Raw genomic sequence first — 20,411 nt, forward strand, 5'->3', positions numbered from 1 at the left:
GCTGAGGAACAAAGTATGCCAAAAATGCAAGAAAAGACTTATGCATTTTAAAAGAGGCCTTTGTGCTGGATTCATGAATGGAATAAGTACTTATAATAGGTCTGAATTTCATTTTCACCAGATGATTAAGTTGATAAATAATAAATGTTACTAATTAATATAATCATGCTGGAAAAGTGTTGATTTTGCTCATTTCAACAGTTATTTCAGAATGGCAAAAGAACTACTGCTCTATTTTATGGTTTGTCTCTCTCTCATGTCTGTCTTTGGGTGGAAAATTTGCTGTCTCCCTTTCCTGTGATAAAGCTGTTGCCTGTGAGCTGGGAAAGTCAAATTCATCATGCTACGGAGAGTGTTTATTCCACCATTCTGCCCCATTGAGGCCCGTAACACGTATGTGCTCTTGCCATGCATCATTTACCAACAACACCCCTCTCTCGCTTTGTGTCTGTTCTAATACTGTCTTTTGGCTCACTGTAGCGGCAGCTTTGCTTGCATGTAGTCTTTTGCAGGATTGATCTATTGTAATTGTTGTTTTTTGTGGGTAGTTTTATTCAGTGCTGTTGGGTCTAGTTCACAAACATCAACGGCTCCTTTATATTGTCAGACTCCTTTTGCATTGTTCCTGCAGGCTCTGCACTGACATAAACCCACATGCACTTCTACTGCCAAGTGCTTGGTGTACTATTTCAGCTTCTTTATGACAGGATAACACTTTGCTACCACTTTCAAGGTTTTTCTAAGGAAAGAGCGAGGAATCTGTGCACAGGAAGGTGAAATGACACTTAATTGCTGCGAGTGCTGAAGTTTTGAGTTGCTTCGGTTGATACATTGAGAACCGCTCTGGGTTAGTTTGCTTTAAAATATACAAAAACATCAACCAGTGTAGTTCTACAATGTCCAGAACAAATAAACTAAAATGTGCATTCGCAGACATGCCCTTAAGAGGTTGTTGAATAAATTGCTCTGTTTATCTGTGGAGGTTTCACAATTTTGTGGCAATAAAATGCCTCCACTTATAGATTAAGATATTCAAGAGATGTCTTTATTGGCAAAACAAGACAGAGCACACACAGCTGCTGTTAATGTATGCTATCAAGACTTGTTGTCTCCTATAAATTTTGCCTGGCCATGCAGTAATTCACATGTTGAAGAATCAGTAAAGGTTGTATTTGCACTGACAGAGATTAAATTAATGGAAGTTGCCATGTGACCATGTGCTACTATTGGTTGGTTGTTTTAGAAGGTGGATCACGTGAGTAACTGTTGCTCATGTCACCTTAAATGACCAGCTGAATCTCTGCAAATGTAAACACTTGAAGAGATAATTTACCCACATTCAAAATTCTATTGTCATTTACTTGCCCTCATGCTGTTCCAAACATGTATTACTTCAGAAGACGCAGAATATACTGCACGAGTGGTATGAACCACTTTTTACCCTTGCATTAGGTTGTAGGTCAGTTTGACCCATTTTTTGAGTTGTCTGAAATACTGGGTAGCCTATGAGGTTCTCCTTAAAATTTTGTGACTTTTTCCACATTTAAGGTCATAAAAATGCAAACAATGTGTTGACACACTGATGTGTTTTGTGTACAAAATTTCTATTACAATTATTTTGTTTGCGGGTCAATTTGACCCACATATTTTTATGGTTAAAGGCAGCTGCACAGACCTATTTTTTTCTGTATTTTTGGTGAAATTACTTGAGGGTGGGTAAATGATGACTGTCTTTAATTTGGGTGAACTATCCCTAAGTTTTCTTCTAAGTGATGAATCATTTGTTGCAGGCTGGTCTCAAGAGGTGGCGTGGATGAAGCTTTTGGATGTTTAAGTGTCTTAATACACTTCTTTGCTGTGCCAAACAACATAAAAAGTCGCCTAGACACCATCTCTGTAGTTGAAAATAGTCCCTAACTGTCTTCTCGTGATCAAAGCTTGCACAAATCGAACAACATAAACAAGTGGTGACACCCGACTTGTGAGTAACCGATCCCTTGCATTCCCATCTGTGTATGCACACCAGTCACTCTCATGGCCAACATCTCTCACGCTTTAGAGTTGCTCTCTGTGATCTGTAACCAGCAAATTGTCAATCCCATTTCCCACTTTTTATCAAAGCCCACTTGCTCTCATCTTAGTGCCGAAAGTTGCAAATATGTGTTCTGCTGATTTGGGTTCAGGTTGTGAGGGAATTGCAGCAGATAATGGCATCAGGTGGGTATGTGTGTGTGTGTGTGTGTGTGTGTGTGTGTGTGTGAAGGTGTCTGGGGAGCAGTCTACACCTGCTTGCTCTCTTCAGTGCCCACTGGGGGCTGGATTCCCAGAATGCCTTTCAGGCAGCTGTTGACAGCCAGCACTGTGCCCTGGCCCCCCAAACGGCTCTGGGGATCAGCTGCTTAAGAGTGTTTGCATGTGTGTGTTTGAGGGGGTTAACACAATGTGTGTTCTGCATAGAATGTCATAAGCCACTTGTTGCAAGTGTGTATGTGTCCTTGTTTGTGTGCATGCGTGAGGGTATAAAATATGTGGCAGTACTGTGCAAGTATTAGGGCTGCATAAAATATTATATAGTAAATATAATACATTGTGATACATGTACAGTATACATTTATATTATAGATACTTGTATCAGTATGTTTCAATAAGTGCGTACATTAATATAATAATTTATATTATTTTATTTTATCCAACCATTAATGAAGAAAAGTGAAGCAAAATGTGTGAGAGCATTTCTCCTGCTTGGCACAGTTATAATCATGACCCAATTATGACATTATGATTCATTGTGACATCTATATATATAATAAATGTCATATATATGAATAAACATATATATATATATATATATATATATATATATATAAAAATGTCTATTGCATCATGAGCTAGTTGGCCGTACCCAAACATAGTCTAGTCTATCAGATTGCATGCTCACACATTCCATCAACAAGAGTTAAAAGACCTCTTGAGTTCCCTCACACAGTTGCACCCCTGATGTTAATTTTCACCCTCATGAAATCCTTCACTTTACAGATCCAGTTACTGACCCCTCTCACCTCAAAACATGACCTACATAAAAGGTCCGAACCTTCCTGTGACCCACGTCCGTACACATATGCAAACAAGCACATTTATACTCTCAGTGTCTCGTTGTAAATCACAAGGCTCTAACTTGGCTTGAGCTATAGTCATTGGCATACTGCTCTACAAAATAAACAAAATCCACTTTTAGTCCATTTTAGTCAAAGAGCATGATTACATGCAATTTTACACTGGTAACAGTGTTGTTATCAAGGGAAAGTCATAAATGCTTTAAACGAAATGTGATCAGAATACCTGCAATTATCTAGAAGTGTTTGGAAAATTGTAATTATGCTGTTTAACTGTCTACTAAACTGAGTAAGAATTGCAGAGAGAGATGATAGTGTTTCTCAGTGTATTCACAGTAACTTGAGCGAACATGTCACAGTGATGCCCCTAGCCAAACCAGATCAAAGGCCTCCACACACGCACAGGGATCTCTTTGTTCAGTGTGATCTCATGTCCCAGCTGGCTTATGTCATCCTAGCACTACAACATTACAGTACAACTTGCCTCAGGACAGGCTCAGATAGAAAACAATAGTCTAATAAAGCACATGCAGGTGTGTGTTCAAGCAGGTGAGTGAGGCAACCCTAAATATGCATGCATATGTTTCCTAATAATAAAGCTTCTAATAATAAAGCTCCATTGTTTTTTTTCTTATCAGATATAGAATTCATGCTTTTTTTTTTTTTTGCATTTACAAAAAGCCTAACTTTGATTTTTGTTTCAGTTGTAGGTGAGTTTCCATACTTGTTGAGTTTTGATGATAATTAAATTCCTTGCAAACGATATATCTTAATTTTTTATTATTATTAAAAAATTTGTAGAAACATATTAGTGGGATATTGGTATTTATCCGATATTATTATTAGTATGATTATTGCCCAAAGAATAACCAGTTCTTTAAAGAACATTGTTTTCTTATTGTGAAAAACATTTTAGAATTAAAGAACATTTATTTTTATTAGTTTACATACAGATATCTATAAATGCTAATGAAATCATACTGGGTGCAGACTGTTTGAAATATTCCATCAGACAAAATGTGAAATAGTGTGTTAAATGCACATGTATACGTTACTGACTGTCAGTTTTTATTGTACTCATGTGAATCTGTCCATATTTCCACTAACACAGGGAATTTATTTTCCTTTGCCACTGCTGTGTCCGCCAGTGTGCAGCGAACACCATGTTCCATGTACAAAAAAATGGGGTCCGTGCCATTCTTTGCTCAAGAACATTCCCCTTATTTCATTGAAGTTCACACTACCCTCTGCCAAATGGCCAGCCAGCTTCTCCACAGGTCCTCCAAAAACTTCTCCACAACACCTGTGATGAGAGATGAGTCTACCAACTACAAACAGAGGTGTGTTTTAGAGCCTGCTTCCCACTTAATCACAAACCAGCTTTACAAGTCAAACTCTGTTGCTTAGAATACTATTAACGTCAGAGACATTTGGAGTCAACAGAGGTTTTGTTAACTAGTTTATTTGCACATTGCAAACTTTAGCTTAGGATAGTTAAAGGAGACAAATGAAAAGTCCTTCAGATGTGTGGCCTAGGATTCTTTCCACATTTTCTAGCCTGAATTTTAAAGAGGTTTTAATGTAGTTTGAGTGCCTATGCTTTGATATATGTTCCTTGAATCCACTTGAGAGAAGCCCTCACTGCAGGGGCTACCAAGGGGTTTAGAGTGCAAAGACATACATATGCACCGGCTCTCCAGATGTGTAATTACTTAATTTTCTTGCATATAAAACAATGTTATAATTAAAAGGAAGTATGCAATTTACCACAAGTAAAGTGGCCCAAGTAATTTATGAACAAAACTAATTGCGTGCATATGATTATTAGTGCAATGCCAAAAACAAAATAATATTTCAAAGATATTTCAAAGGTGATGTTGCAGTGCATGTTCCACAATTCTGCATGTGGTGTAATTGTTTATATGGTTAATTTGGCCCTGCATTAGTTGTCAATGCATTGTAAAACTTAATATATGCACTGCCATTCAAAACTTTTTTAATAAGTAAATACTTTCATTTAAAAAGGATGCACTGAATTTATCAAAAGTGGCAGTAAAGACTTTTGCATGTTGTGTTACTGTTATGTCACTTTCTATTTATCAAAGAATATTACAGAAAAAATTAAATAAAAAGAAGCAACACAATGGAATCGACATATGTGACCCTGGACCACAAAAGCAGTCTTAAGTCGCTGGGGCATATTTGTAGCAATAGGCAAAAATACTTTGTATGGGTCAAAATTATAGATTTTCCTTTTATGCCAAAAATCATTAGGATATTAAGTGAAGATCATGTTCCATGAAGATATTTTGTAAATTTTCCTACGGTAAATATATTAAAACTTAATTTTTGTTTAGTAATATGCATTGCTAAGAACTTCATTTGGACAACTTTAAAGGCAATTTTCTCAGTATTTAGATTTTTTTTGCACCCTCAGATTCCAGATTTTCAAATAGTTGTATCTCGGCCAAATATTGTCATATCCTTACAAATCATACATCGATGGAAAGCTTATTTATTCAGTTGTTTATTTCAGATGATGTATAAATCTGAAAAAATTGACACTTAAGACTGGTTTTGTGGTCCAAGGTCACATATTAGAATGATTTCTGAAGGATCATGTGACACTGAAGACTGGAGTAATGGCTTATGAAAAATTAGCTTTGCCATCACAGGTATAGATTACATTTTAAAATATATTCAAATAGAAAACGGTTAATTAAAATTTTAATAACATTTCACAATAGTACTGTTTTTAAGTTTGGTCAAATAAATGCAGCTCTGGTGAGCATAAGAGACTTCTTTCAAAAACATACCAACCTAAAACTTTTGACAACAAAAGCATTGGGGTTTAAGTGGCATTGTCTCAGCACAAGACAGAGAAACTTTTTGTTTAAGCTGACATTCAGCTGATGAACTGTAAATTATTTTTAAAAATCCCAAATAAAAAGCCTGCTAATACTCATAATCATAATTTAATATTCAACGTTTTACATCTCACAGATGTTCTGGCTGCATGTCTGATTTCAATGTTGCAATGTTGACTGCAGATTGGAGAGTAATGTTTTGACAAGCAACCACAACACTGATATTTGTAGTAGCACATGCAGTCTGGCAACACTACAATTACTTTTACATTATGTAGCTTTTGTTCTATGACAAACTGCTGAAAACAGTATAGCAAAAATGCTCAGCACAGCATCATTCTGAGATTTTTCTTCAGACTTTTTGCACCACCAATATGACCAACTGGACACGAGCAACTTAATAATTGACAAAACACACACACACGTTTCATATTCCCACAGAGAAGCAAATTTGTGTGATTCCTTCAGTCTCCGTATCAGCCATTACGACATACAAAGGACCTTCATCCCTGCAGATGGAAGTCTCTGTGTTTAAACATTCACAGCCTAGCCTGAAAAGAGTCACATAATTCCAGCAAATTGGACACAGTGATTAGTGCAGGGAGAGAGAGAGAGAAAAAACAGAGCCCATTCATAACTTCAGAGGTCGGGAGAAACGCAATTATTCCCAGGGGGTTTGACAAAGGGTGAGAATTTATGCCGCAAAAGTAATTTTATGTTTGTTTTCTTTATTTTTAAGACACTGGCACAGATCCATCAAACTGTCACGTCTTGTGCATATATTCAGGAAATGTCTTTCAGCTCATTTGAAAAAAGAGAGTGAGAGAAAATCATTGGCCGCTTAGTTTATTTCTTTATTTTTTCCTGTCTTGTAGAAAGTTGACAGCCTTTCACAGTTGTTTTAGCTCAAGCACATTTCTTAACATTTTCTGCCAGCTTAGTTATTCAATTCATCTTTTGTCCATTTTACCTGATGGGCTGCACTTTTTAAACGCATTTGCAGTGTTTAAAAAAGTATACATGCAGTATATGCAGACATACTGTAAATGGATGAGTAATCTAGCACATGTTGTTATCTAGCAAATAACATTGGTGTTGCAGTTGTTGAGTTTTATTGTGTCATTTTAAATTCCCTTTCTAAAGGATGGGGGGTGAGGGGGTGGTTACAACTACCAGGCCTGTTTTTTGAGCCTTGTGTCGCATTCCCAAGACTCCTGGCAGCTCTTCTGGATGGATGCGATCCTCAAGGAATTTAACAAAGTACAAAGGATGAATAGAATGTGTGAAAGAGTGATGCTGAAAAGAGAGACTGCACATTAATTTAATGGAGTAACTGCTTTTAAGGATTTCTGTTTTCATTTATTTGTTTCTTTTTATCTATACTTTCAGCAGAAGGAAGTCCAGAAATCCATCAGAGAAGAAGAGAGGGGTGGGAAAGATAGTGTTAGGGCAAGTTTGTCTTTGCACTTTTGCATGACCTGGTATGTTGATTAAATCTGTCGGTGAAATATACCTGTGGAGACAGACAGGTAACCTTTCATTATGGCCATAATCCCTCCTAATAACAGAGCTGTGATGTCTGATATGGCCCATCACACTGAGCAGCAAAAGACAAGCTGCTGTTATCTCCAACAGCACAAAATGCACTTTCATTCAGTGTCTCACACTTCCATTGACTCGTATAGACTCTTCATTCCTTAGTTGAAAAGTTAACATAAGCCAATTTCCTGATACAATCATGAAACAATGAGAAAAAATAGTAAAAACTCTGATGGAAATGCATATCTTTCTTTTAAGGGATCTTTTTTCTTTTCTTAGAAATCTTCTTAGTGAGTGAAATAGTAGCTTCCTGCACTTTTTATGTCATTCTTATAATTACTAATATTTACCTCAAACAGTGCTGTGCAATATTGTGAGGATACTTTTTAGCTTGTGTTCTCACTTTAATTTGATGTCCAAATACCAAAAAGGTTCAAGAGATAGTTTACTAATGACACTGAGGGTCAGATTTTTATGGATTAGAAAATGCGCAAATCAGATCTGGACTGTTTTTACACTTTTAATCTGATCTACCAATTGGTTAGGAAAAAGATACAGGGTTAATACTGCTAATACAGAATTATTTAATCATTAGATATTTGCTTTATTATTATTATTATTATTATTATTATTATTATTATTATTATTTAATTTCCATTTATTTAAATGAGCAGAATTTGAACCCCACAAATAGTTTTCCGTCTATTAAAACAAAAATGTTATTAATATGACAAAATATAGTACGTTATTATAAATGCTAAATATTTACAAAGTAACTTTTTTAAATTTAGCTTGTGTGTGCTGGTTTATTTTAGTTTTTTGAAAAACACGTGTTGACCTTTCACAACAACTGACAAAACGATACACCAGCGCTACAGCTAAATTAAATAACAATAGTCATACAACTACTAATAAATTATTTATTATTATTGTATAAATAATATCCAATTCATTGTTACATTTAGCCTAACTAAATTGGATGTAAAAGATAATGAATAATTCTTTTATAGTCTTTTCAAACTGTCGTGTAGGCTGGGCACATGTGTAATTTACCTGTACCAGTCCAGTCCGTTGTCATAGTTACGGTCGAAGAAGTGCGGCTCCGCTCCAACAGCGCGGATATCTGGATGCACGCGCAGAAACTCCAGCAACGCGCGCGTTCCTCCTTTCTTCACGCCGATGATGATCGCCTGAGGCAGCTTCTTACTGCCCTCACCTAACGCGCTCAGTTTACCTGTATCAAAATACGAGCCCCCCGGCTCCAAATCTACATCCAAAGAGTTCGACAGATTTACGTTTGACTGAAAAATGTGTTTATTTGCCTCAAGCTCAGATAGATCCTCTTCACTGACCCTTTCGAGCCGCTGGATTAAGCTGTGGTGCCTCATCACCAGAGGTCTCGTGGAGGTCCATTTCTGAAGTCTCTTTCTCCTCAGCGACTCAAAATCTTTCAGTTTCGAGGCGTAAAATCCCTCCACCGGACCCGTTTCTCTTCTCTCTGTGCGTATACAGGTCCCGCATCGCTCCGTGAGGCAGTGGAGAAAGTATACAGACCCGAGTATAGACAGCAACATGACCGCGAAGGTCCTAAAGATGCTCTTGGATGGAGGGTCCGAAAAGACGCGGCTAAATGCCATGTCGGTCCAGGGATGGCATTAGTTGTAGAGACAGCCATGCTATACTGGCATTATACAGTCTTGCCATAAAAAAAAAAATAAGGCAGAGTTTGGAGCTTGAGAGCATCAAAGGTGGATTAGAGGTCGCACGCGCCGCTTTCCAGAAACCCTCGCGCATATGTAAAGTCCCTTGTCCTTATGTAAACTCTTACTAGTCTAAGAAACAGATTATTGCGAATTTTAAATTGCTGTGTTAGAAGAGTTCATGTGAATTATTTCTTTGATAGTTTGTTTTAATCCAAATTTATACAGAAAAAATAGCTGAGGCCAAAAGAAAAAGAAAAAAGCCAAAATCCCAGATTTTTATTTTTTTTTTAATCCAGCGTTTGCGTCTAAAGATTTGTGAAATTCTGATGAACTTTCATTGCACTAGTAGCTCACACGTGTGTGCCTTGTATCTAACTTCAGAATGGCGTTGCCAGAAGTGACTGACATGTCGCGGTCCAATCAGGTTTCAAAAACCTTTCCCGAGCGCATGTAATTTGCATGCCTGTAACCAATAGGATGCAGGATGGGTAGGGCAGACTCCGCCCACCTGTCAATTCAGCTGAGGAACGGTCACGCTCGTGTTAAAAGCAAATATCATATTCAGCTCCCGTGGCCACATCCAGCCAAATGCAGGTTTGTTGTTTACGCAAGGTGGCTGTAGAGAAATCAACATACGGTGTGTAGATTCATCATCAACATACTCACCAAATAAATTAATACATTTAAAAGTAACACGACTGCTAAGACTCAAATGCCTCTCCAGCCAAAGCCATAATTTTGTTGTTAAGATGTTAAAACATAATTTTGCAGCAAATCCCTTACTAGTTAGTTAGAAATCAGGCCATAATGCTTTGTCATTTTGTTTGGAAATATATAGAATTTTAAACTAATGCTAAAAATATGATAAGCCATTGGATAGAGGAAAAAATTTGTATGAAACTGATATGTTGTTTGATCTCTTGTGCAAGTGTGTGTTTACACAGTCAGGGTAATGGTTTAATAAGATTATTTCAGACATGCATTAATGCATGACTAAACCTATAAACATGATCTCCAAATCTTCAAGGTGTGTACACTTCATTTGTGTGGATGGATGAGAGAGAGAGAGAGAGAGAGAGAGAGAGAGAGAGAGAGAGAGAGAGTTGGTGTCCATTCCATCAGTTTTCACCACTATTTATCTTTTATGTCTTTACAGATATATCACTGGCAGAACATTTGGCTCTTCTTTTGCTTTTCCCTTAATCCGTCATTCTTCAAACTCTGATTACTTTTGGACCTCAGTGCACTTCAGGCCACCAAGGACGACCATATATTTTTCCCCCTGTTGTTGCCGTATTGTTTCTTTTTAATAAGGAGAAGAACACAGCATGGTGAAATGAAAGTAAAAGCAGCACATTATTTCTTTACAAGTGAACAAGAACAAAACCAAATGTTTCACATCTGCTCCTGTAGTTTTCAGCATTACCATGAGAAAGCCAAAGGAGTGTTTCAATGCAGTACAGCCCACTGCTTCAGAATGGAGATGGAGACCTCAGTCAAAACACTGGCTTGCTTGTGCCAGATGTCCCCGTGATGAGGACACAATGCAAGGGCTGACTCGCATTTAACAAATCACACCCTGGCCTTTTCGGCAATCCTGGGAGAAAGAAGAGGCAACAACTATAGCTGGGCTGTCCCCCTGTGATGCCCCGTGAGTCAAATGTGTTTGCACCACCATTATTGGTTTCATGATAAAGGAATGTGTGTAAACATTGTTTCTGAGTGGACAGGCCAGTCTACTGAAATTTAAAACGCAGGCTGAGAGAACTTCATTGCACAATATTGTGCCAATGTTTATGCATTTTTTCCCCCTTCTCTTAGTGTAATTTTGTTACTGCAATTTTTGTAGAAGTATGTGTTTTTTTCGTTCTCTTGAGTAACACAGAAGAGAAAATCTCAGAGCGTAATTATACAGTGTATTTGGTTTGAATCAAAAATATAAGAGCATTTATACAAATAATAGATAACTCTCTTTCATCTCTGTTATATTTACTCTTGATACTTAGAGTGTATTGAATTATAAAACATGCTCAAGGATTTACAACAAATAATTGCAAGTATCTGCATTTGTCATTTGTTTAGAAAGTTCAGATATATTCATTTTGAAATCACAATACAGTTTTTATGAGATGAACAGCTGTTATTATTACTTGTTGTTTTTAATAGGATCTCAATGTTTTTATGGTCAGCAAGCATAACCTCAAGTAGACAAGAAAATGACTTGCACATCAGAATGTGAATCTTTGTCCCCCATGACTTGCTGCAGTGAGCTTGGTGTAGTTTTCTCTGGACAGCTTTATGTGTGGATTTGGGACATCTCTGCATGAGAGAGACATCTTTATGGCCATTGCTGTCGGAAAAAATACAGGGCAGGTAATGCAGTTCAGTCATGGAAACAGAAGGGCATATGAGGTAACTGTCCAGTAAAACATGATTTCTTGATGTCCAGATAGATAGATAGTTTGGTATTTAGATATATTACTGTGCTTTATATTATATATTTGAATACAACTTTCTTTTCCTGTAATACAGGATTGGCTAAGAGGATTTATACACCCAAATTCTAAGCAAACAGTTAGGAAATGTATTTAGATACATAAATACATCTGTGGTTCAGACGTGCAAGCAAAGTGGTTTTCCGGTACTGAAGAGGAAGTATTTTCATTCACAACTGCGGAAATGCAAATAAATCATGCTCTTAGTAAAATTAAGGGTCAGATTTGAAATGCTGCTTAAATATTTAGATCAAGATTGATTGCAAAGAACTGCCCGAGGCTTATTTACATCAAATGTGATACTTTTATGAGTGCCAACAATAAATCCTCAGTGTAAAATAGATTTCAAGAAAAAGTGTGACAGGGTTTGATAATCAGATTTTGAATCCCTAATTAAGTGCAAATGTGATTAACTGTGTGTGTACTAGAGTGTGTGTGTGTGTCACATTTGTGTGATGACTGTGTCACACATTCCTACCTCTAAGAGGCAGCAAGACTCAGCCCAACTTGGAGAAGGTTTGATGGGCAGTATTGAGTGAGAGAGACAGGAGATGGGGGTCATCCACAGAGAATGACTATTGCATGTATAACACAAATCATATCGTTTGAAAAATAGGAAGAGATACTTAAACACTTCAAATTGGCCTCATGGAAACATGATACATGACTTCCACAAATCCAGTTCACAAAATAGAGATTCCAGCCGATAGAAATTATATTGAAACTTGTTAAATTTCCTGTGTACATCACTCTAATACAATGCACTGGTCAGACTGTCTCTTTCTCTTTCTGTTTCACATTGATCACACTAATGGGCCTGGCTTTGGAGACGAGTCTCACAACCTCCCTGTGTGACTCTCATCTCAGCTCTCCTTTACCAGAGGCCCTTTGAGAAGATGACTCAGTCATTAGATGGATTGCTTTCTTACATAAACAAATGTCAGCCTTGTTCCCGACCGCCCTATTATATTCTGATGTGGGACCAGAAGCATATCAGAATTGTAGAGACCTAAACTCTTCCAGCTCATTAAAGGCCAGAGAGTAACCATTCATTTAAAAACAATACAAATTCGCAACTTCCATTTGCAAATAAGTGTTTCTTCATGAATTTAAAGTTGAGTCACATGTTAAGAGAATACAAAAATATATATATAAAAGATAAAAAAAAGAATAGTTAAAAATATCCAGCAGCCAGATTTTCAGCCAATTTGATTCTGTAGAAATTATTAGTATTAACTGTTTGTTGTGTTTTTTTTTTCTTTTTCTTAAAAGCTAATCACCTGTATCACTTGACATATCAGAGTGACTAAACAGATTAATTTCAACCATTCCAGCACATGGATTTACTACATTCCTCGCAAATTATTTTGAGCTGAGCCAGATGTCACTCTTCTCTACTAATGTGTTGGAAAAGAAATGAAAATACCGCAAATGTTTCCTGATTGACAGTTTCTCTGAAATTTCTCAAAGGGTCAGCATAACTTGCAACAAAAGCTGGAGAGATATCCATACTCTTGCCTTGTCCACATGACCAAAGAGAAGAGCTGGAGGAAGCCACTGAAAGCTTCTGTGTATGTAAAACCAGTTATGATGTGCATTTGAACTTGTTTCCAAGCATACAAGAGGTTATTGATGAGGTGGGGAGCACGGTGTGTAACAAAGGTTTTTATTCATTTTTCTCTTCTACAGTATGACTATCCAAGGTTCCATCTGGGGCACTCAAGGGATAGATGATAAAATTAGTTTTGATTTTGCATCCAGGTTATCCCATCATGTTAAAACCTCTGGGTTAGTGCTTTAACTGTTCCAGGGAATGTGGGAATCCAATCCAGCCACCTGAGTACACATTACCTGCATCCATTCCAAAAACAGTTCATCTTCCTTAATTTGATAGAGTGTGGAAACCCTGCCTTTGACTTTTTAGCATGAGCCTTGACAATCAAGACAGCTGGATGTAGAAATAACTGCTTTTTGGCACTCATCTTGACTCGCTGATCCTCTGTTTGACATATTGACTCTGAGCAAAAAAAAGGTGTGCTATTTGTTGTATTTGCTATATAATTATTTGTAACAGTATCTCAAATAGATGTCATAAATGTCAAAAAAGAGAAGCGTGGGAAAACTCAAAAAGAGAAAAACAGTCAGAGCAGCTCAGACTGCTCAAACCTGAAAACCACATTCCCAGCAAACAAACTAAAATACAGGAGGTAAAAAAGAGAACATTTATTTATTTATTTTTTAAAAAATAAAATAAAAATAGTAATAAAAGTAATACATTTATTACTATTTTTTTCCCCTGAGTGAGAGCAAAGTGAGCACAATTTTTCTATAATTGTTTCTTATCAGTTATCATTTGCAATCAGATACTGTAGCATTTTTCATCCTTAAGCATGAACTTCCTCTCCCACTGATATTTACATACAGGAAGATCTGACCCGGTCACATGGAAAATATGTAATGAACACTATTTGTTAATGTCAGCTTCCAGCCTAATGCCATCAACCAGGACATAAGCAGAGCTCTCATTTAAACAGTTAGCATTTTTTATAAGATCCAAACTGTATAATTGCATTTCTGCCATCCATGACTAGTTAATATTTGCCAGTGCATGAAAGATACCTTGTTAGACACACTGCGTAATAAAAGAGTGATGACAAATTAGTGATTTTGCATCTGGGGAAAGGTTGAGTGAGTTGGCAACAAGGTGCTTGCTGCTTCTCTTTTGGCTTTTGGCTTGCTTGCCTTTCAATGAAAAACTCTGCTGTTTAGGGGCAACCAGCTATGTCAAACGGGCAACCGGACTGAATTGAAATGTTTGGTTATACTTGTCTGTATCATTTATTGTATTAATATATATCATATTACCACAGCTGTCTTCTTTAACTCATACCTGTTTTTTTTTCTTCTTTTATTTTTTCATTTAGTTTATTCTAATCGTCCAATGCTGGAAAGACAGTGAAATTATCCTGATTAGAGCCCTTAAAGTAAAAAGGATAATTTGAGAAAAGTTCCCATCTACAGAAGGAGCGACTCTATTTAAGAATACTCTTGAGTGCGACATCAGGCGCCTCCAGCATTTTTAAAGGTTTTCACAAGTGCCTGAATAGTCTCTAAAGTGGTATGTTAAGGGAGGTGCTGATGGAGACAGGGTTTTTTTCTGTTTTGTTTGCTTTAGCGCAGCGGTGTAATTGATACTGTGCAAAATTGTGCTGACCTGTTGGTCTCATTGAGCATTGTTTTTAAGCAAGAAATTACAGTCTGGCAAAGACTCAAAGGTGACTCTGCTAGTGACTCTGGGTGGGGTCCAAGGTGGTTGAAAAAGGCACATGTTACACAAGAAAGGAAATATAGGTTGTGTGTTTGTATGAGTGTGGTCAGACTGATAAGATATCTGTGTTTAAAAATAGTAATTAGAGACAAAGATTTTGTCACTCATTCACTATGTTCTCAACATCATTAAAGGACTTTTTATCAGCATAAAAAAGGTGACAGGGTGAAACTATTTGCATAATAGTTATGCTTCAGGTATGCAGAGATAATTGTTTGTTTTCTTTAACACTAGCCAGAAAGAAGGGATCACGTAAAGGCTTTATTTTTTTACAGACATTTCTGTTTTTGATCTAGTTTTGTTCTTGTTCTCTAATTGCGCATGTGCCTATGTGTATTTTCTTTATTAACAGGTAGTGATTTTAATAGAAACAGGTATTTGCGCAACAAGCAGTGTTTGTGTTACAAACAGTTCAGACATGTTGCTTTTGTCATTGGGTTATAATTGGTAATAAAAAAATCAACATTGTGATGCTATTTTGTATCATTAGGAAACAACTCGTGGAAAGAACATGACTAAGCTTGCCATTTTTGTGTGGAACTTAAGTTGAAGAAGTCCTAATCATATCAATGTATACATGGTAAGACTGTTAAAACTTTAACGTGTGTTTAATTATTGTGCAGACTTATGGTTTGAATTCAGTGAGTGCCAATATAGAAACCAAACCAAAAAAGTATTTTTCTTCTTCTCTCTAACAGTCTTTCCTGTCCAATGTATATGTGAGCAGTCCAAATCAGAAGATCAGAGGATGAAATGAACTGCACATCTGGATATACAGTTAGGTATGGTGCCTTTTTTCAGTCCCCATCTATATCCAAAACCCATTCCTACCAAGCAGACACACACATAAACATGATAATGTATGGCATAGAGCCAAACCTCTCCCACACTTTCGTATATCTATTTCTGTCACTGTCTTTCACTCCGACACACAAATATATACACACACGTCTATTTCCCTCCTGTCCTCCCATAACATCCAAATGGCAAGCATTCCTTCCTCCCTGTGCTTCCACTGAAAAAAATCCCCCCTCTCTTATACAGAACTGTACTGCAACCTCACCGCTCATGGTACCACCCCTGAGACAAGCAGGTGATAAAATAGGACTCCAGCCGGCTCATCCTCATATCTCTTCTAATGAGCACGGAAAGGGAGAGCTGGGACACGGAAAGGACTCCTTCCCTTTGAACACACTAATTATCCAGGATGATTTACACATTTGATTGCTTGGGAATTTGAAGGGAGGATAGCTTGGGCACCGGTGTGACCCTCTTTCTGAATACTTGGTTGTCTTTAGAGATTAGCAGTTGTGAGCTTTCTTCCCACTGAACCCACTATTCCAAATTGCTTTTCCTTTTTGCTTTTTTTTTTTTTTTTTTGACAGCACAGGCAGCAAACATTCACCGTTCTACAAAGAGTGAAAGAAAGGGAAAAATCTATTATTTAATTGGAAAATTCCCGTGAGCTGTGTTTTGAGCACCATTTGACGCTGCCCTTGCTCCCCCCATCGTTGTCGTGTCAGTGCCACCTCATTTTGATGGCGCGATAGGGGAGACGGGGCCGCCACCACAATTTGACACAACTAATTTAGACCCAGACTATATGACACCCAAGAATGTATTACCTCGCACTGGCATAATAATAATGGAGAAGCATCAATCAAATGGACCGTGTGCACACATTGTGCAATAAAGCTTATCTCTGACTGCCACAGTCTGTCTGACTCAACCCGGCTCTGTGACAATGAGTCTGTGTGCAGTTCTCTGGCATCAGCTCAGTTAACACAGCATAAATATGCAGTTTAAGGGTCAATGACATTTTAATAAGCCTTCAGCCGACAGATTCAGCACTGGTGTTTGCATCTTTACTATATTCATTAATTTTACTGTGACTAAAGTGGCATCTAATTTTAGTCAGTGAAAATAACATTTTAGTTAATAATACCAAAATCAAACCAAATATTAAAACGTCATATACTATTGTTCAAAAGTTTGGGACAGTAAGATTTCAGTTTCATGCTGCATGTATTTGATCAAAAATACAGTAAAAACAGTAATATTGTGAAATATTGATCCTTCAGAAATCACTCCTATATGCTTATTTGGTGCTAAAGAAAAAACTCTTAGCAATGTTGAAAACAGTTGTGCTTTTAATATTTTTGTGGAAACTGATACATTTTTTCGGATTCTTGGATAAATGGAAAGTACAAAACAACAGAACATTTATTTGAAATAGTATTCTTTTGTTACGATGTAAAGTATTTTTGTCACATTTGATTCAAACTTGCTGAACAAAAGTGTTTATTTCTTTTTTTAAATATTACCCCAAATTTTTGAATGATAGAGGAAATATGAATTAAATTATATGATTTAAATATGTATCAAAATTTAACATGTAAAAACTTCTTCTATTTAAAAAATAAAAAATATTGTTAGTGCATTGTTAATATCTAGCAGTGTTGTATTTCATATTTTTGTCAACATTGTTTTAAATAAATAACTTTCCCTAGCAAACATTTTTTAGATGAATCTTGCTCATTTTTTGCCTGTACATGTATTTTACAGTTACTCAATCTTTGCCATCTTTTTCGACAAGGTTCTGTTTTCTTTCTTTTTTCTCCAGCCAATCTCAAAGTTTCCTTTATGCTGAGAATGGTGATGTCATGGGTGATGAACACCTGGAAATCTCTGGAGCTTGTGTCACTGTGTTTAGATAAGACGTATGGAGGTGTGCTGGCTGAAAGCCCTCGGCATAGCAGGAGATGACCTATTTATTTGGGCTGATTAATGTCCCTGCCTGCTGAACTCAGGGTTAAATGTTCTGGTTGGTATGGCTGCCTGCTGATAAGTACGGCTCTGCTGATTTTTAGACCACGTTGAGCATTCCTTTCATTGACAAATGTTATCAATTTAAGGCAAAAGGCATTTGTAATCTGCTTTAATACTATTTTTTTGTTGTTGAAGAGTCACCAGACATGGCCACTTTCTTCACCTGTTTTGACAGCTATGTCAAACGGTTGTAGCACATTGGACGGAATTGTGTTTAAGAGTCCTTGTGTCAGTCAACTTAAATTGTTACCATGACAGTGTCAGAGACCCCCTGCCATGTGGAGGCAGTCAGGCTGGTCTATAAAGGCTCCAGTTGGGCTAGAACAACATTAGCTTCATGCAAGCAAACTTTCCACCACATACCACTACATGCATGCCAGCATCCAACACTGAATTCTCTCTCTAAGCTCCACAATATCTTGGCTATTGATCTAAACTGGTACAGATCTAAACTGGCAATACGCAGTATTAACATCAAACTCCCTGACACCAGGGATAAATGCAACTAGCCTCATTAGCTTAGAGACTTATCCACCATAGTCACCCGTTCTCTCATTAAACAGCAAACATCTAAAGCTGTACATTTTATCTAGCCATACTGTAAAGAGTTCTAATCAAAGTTAAGTAGATGGACAGGATGATAAGACACAGTGGCTCCGGTCATTATCACTAACGTGATCCTCTTGCGTACAGACTGAGTTTTGGGCCTGTAAGAATAAATTACTTTAAAGTAAGACATTTGTGTTGTTCCAAAAGATTTCTATTTAACCCTCTGGAGTCTAAGGGTATTTTAGGGGCCTGAAATCCTTTTAACAATCTTTGTTCCTACAAACAAACACATTTATTGTTATTATTATCAGATTTCTATTATTAATTATTATTATTCTATTAATGTTGAAAAGAGCATCACAGAAACATAAATTACATTTTTGAAAATAAATTCAAATAGAATACATTTAGTTTATTTTATATTGCAATTATAAGTATTCACGATAAAAAGAGACTTTTCCTCATGTTTATTTTCTGTGAATAAAGTTTTGGTCAAATCCTCATCAAGGCATTCCTCCATGAGCAAACAGTATGAAGACTTCTTTTAAAAAGCCGCGCGCTTACAAGACATCTGGTCGCATTAGCCGATCGCCAAACTCACAGAATAAAACGGTTTAAAAGTATCTTGCCGATCCCAAACTCTAAAACGGTAGTGTACATAGCTTACAAACACCCTCACACAACAATATCAAACCTCACCAAAACCACTCCATCACAAACCAGCAACATCCCCTCACACACCCCAGCATCACACAGCAATAACATGCCCCAAGGCTTATTTTGTAGTTTTGGTCAAATAAAGGCATATGAGCATATGAGACTTCTTTTAAAAACATTTACAAGACATCTAACAGAACACAAACTATAAAAAGGCCTCTGTATCACACAGCTGTCACAGGCCCTGAGGTTTATTTAATGCCTTGTCTGGAGGTACAGTATACTGGCAGCCATAATGCCTGACTCTGAAATTGTGGAACAGAAGAGGTGTTATACTGGGGGTCTGGGTGGGACGAGGGTGGCTTAGGGCCTGTCACCTGCAGAGTGCTTGACTTGTCCATAAAGTAAGTGATTAATCGATTGTGGATTGGCCGGAGTAGCTGCATGTCATATGCTTGGTTTTTATGAGGTTAATTTTATGTTGGAATGGCTCTTTCACACTTTTTTTGGCAGTTTTCAGACACTCTACTTGCAGCCGGTTGTGTTGACCTGGGTAAACAGTACAAGGAGTAGAAGAACAGTTCACAAAAGCTTGATATTTAGTTCCCTGTTGCAAGGCAGTAATTATGTTTTTTAGTTTTTCTAATAAAGCTGGTTTGTTCCACAGCCAAACTTTTATGGTTTGCAAAACCCCCCAGTGGCTTGTGTTTCTTGCCTGATCTGCAGTACAGCACTTGTTTTTGGTCTTATAACTCTTTAAAGAAACCTTTGGCAAATGTGAAAAAGTGGCATTTGAAATAATGAAAAGCAAAAACCATGCTGAATTGTGAATTTAACAGAGCATAAATCATGGTGTGAAAAGAATTTAGAGACCCATGCCTAACAATGCCAACTACAGCACAAACAGTGACAGGGACACTTTGTTCTGTGGGTTTGTGAAAGTTACAATCATTATGCATATTAAAGACATATGTGATTACTGAGGGCTTCTTACGATTTTAAAGCAGGCTGCAGAGAGAAGGGCCTATATTCGTGGCCTTAAATGACTGTTTTGGGTAATTTCCACAAGGCTATGCATTGTACATAAGAACATTTCTCTTTGTTAATACACTCACACCTATGTTGACATTTGCAATGTAGCTGTTGATATGGCTTGAATGAATGAGGTCATAGATTGATGTATTTGTGTTTGAACTAAGCTTGTTTGTTCTCTTTTATCCTAGGGTTTGTAAGGAGGGCTGGAACATTGTATGTTTAAGATTTGGGCGTCTTGCAAACTCGTCGTGTTGGTGTGTTCTCCTTATGTGGGTCGGGTTTTGTCTACAATCTGG

At 37.1% G+C, this 20,411-nt stretch overlaps 1 protein-coding gene across 1 annotated transcript in view; it reads right to left on the reverse strand.

Annotated features, from left to right (window-relative positions):
- Window positions 1-9,554, reverse strand: part of LOC109067211 (heparan sulfate glucosamine 3-O-sulfotransferase 3A1-like) — a 34,377-nt gene extending 24,823 nt beyond the window's left edge. Inside the window, exon 1 of the mRNA XM_042768014.1 lies at window positions 8,573-9,554. Within this exon, the coding sequence (XP_042623948.1) occupies window positions 8,573-9,156 (584 nt within the window). The 5' untranslated portion in view covers window positions 9,157-9,554. The remainder of the gene's footprint in view (window positions 1-8,572) is intronic.
- Window positions 9,555-20,411: the final 10,857 nt, after the last annotated feature.

Source organism: Cyprinus carpio, chromosome A12, assembly GCF_018340385.1.
Source record: "Cyprinus carpio isolate SPL01 chromosome A12, ASM1834038v1, whole genome shotgun sequence".
Taxonomy (NCBI): domain Eukaryota; kingdom Metazoa; phylum Chordata; class Actinopteri; order Cypriniformes; family Cyprinidae; genus Cyprinus; species Cyprinus carpio.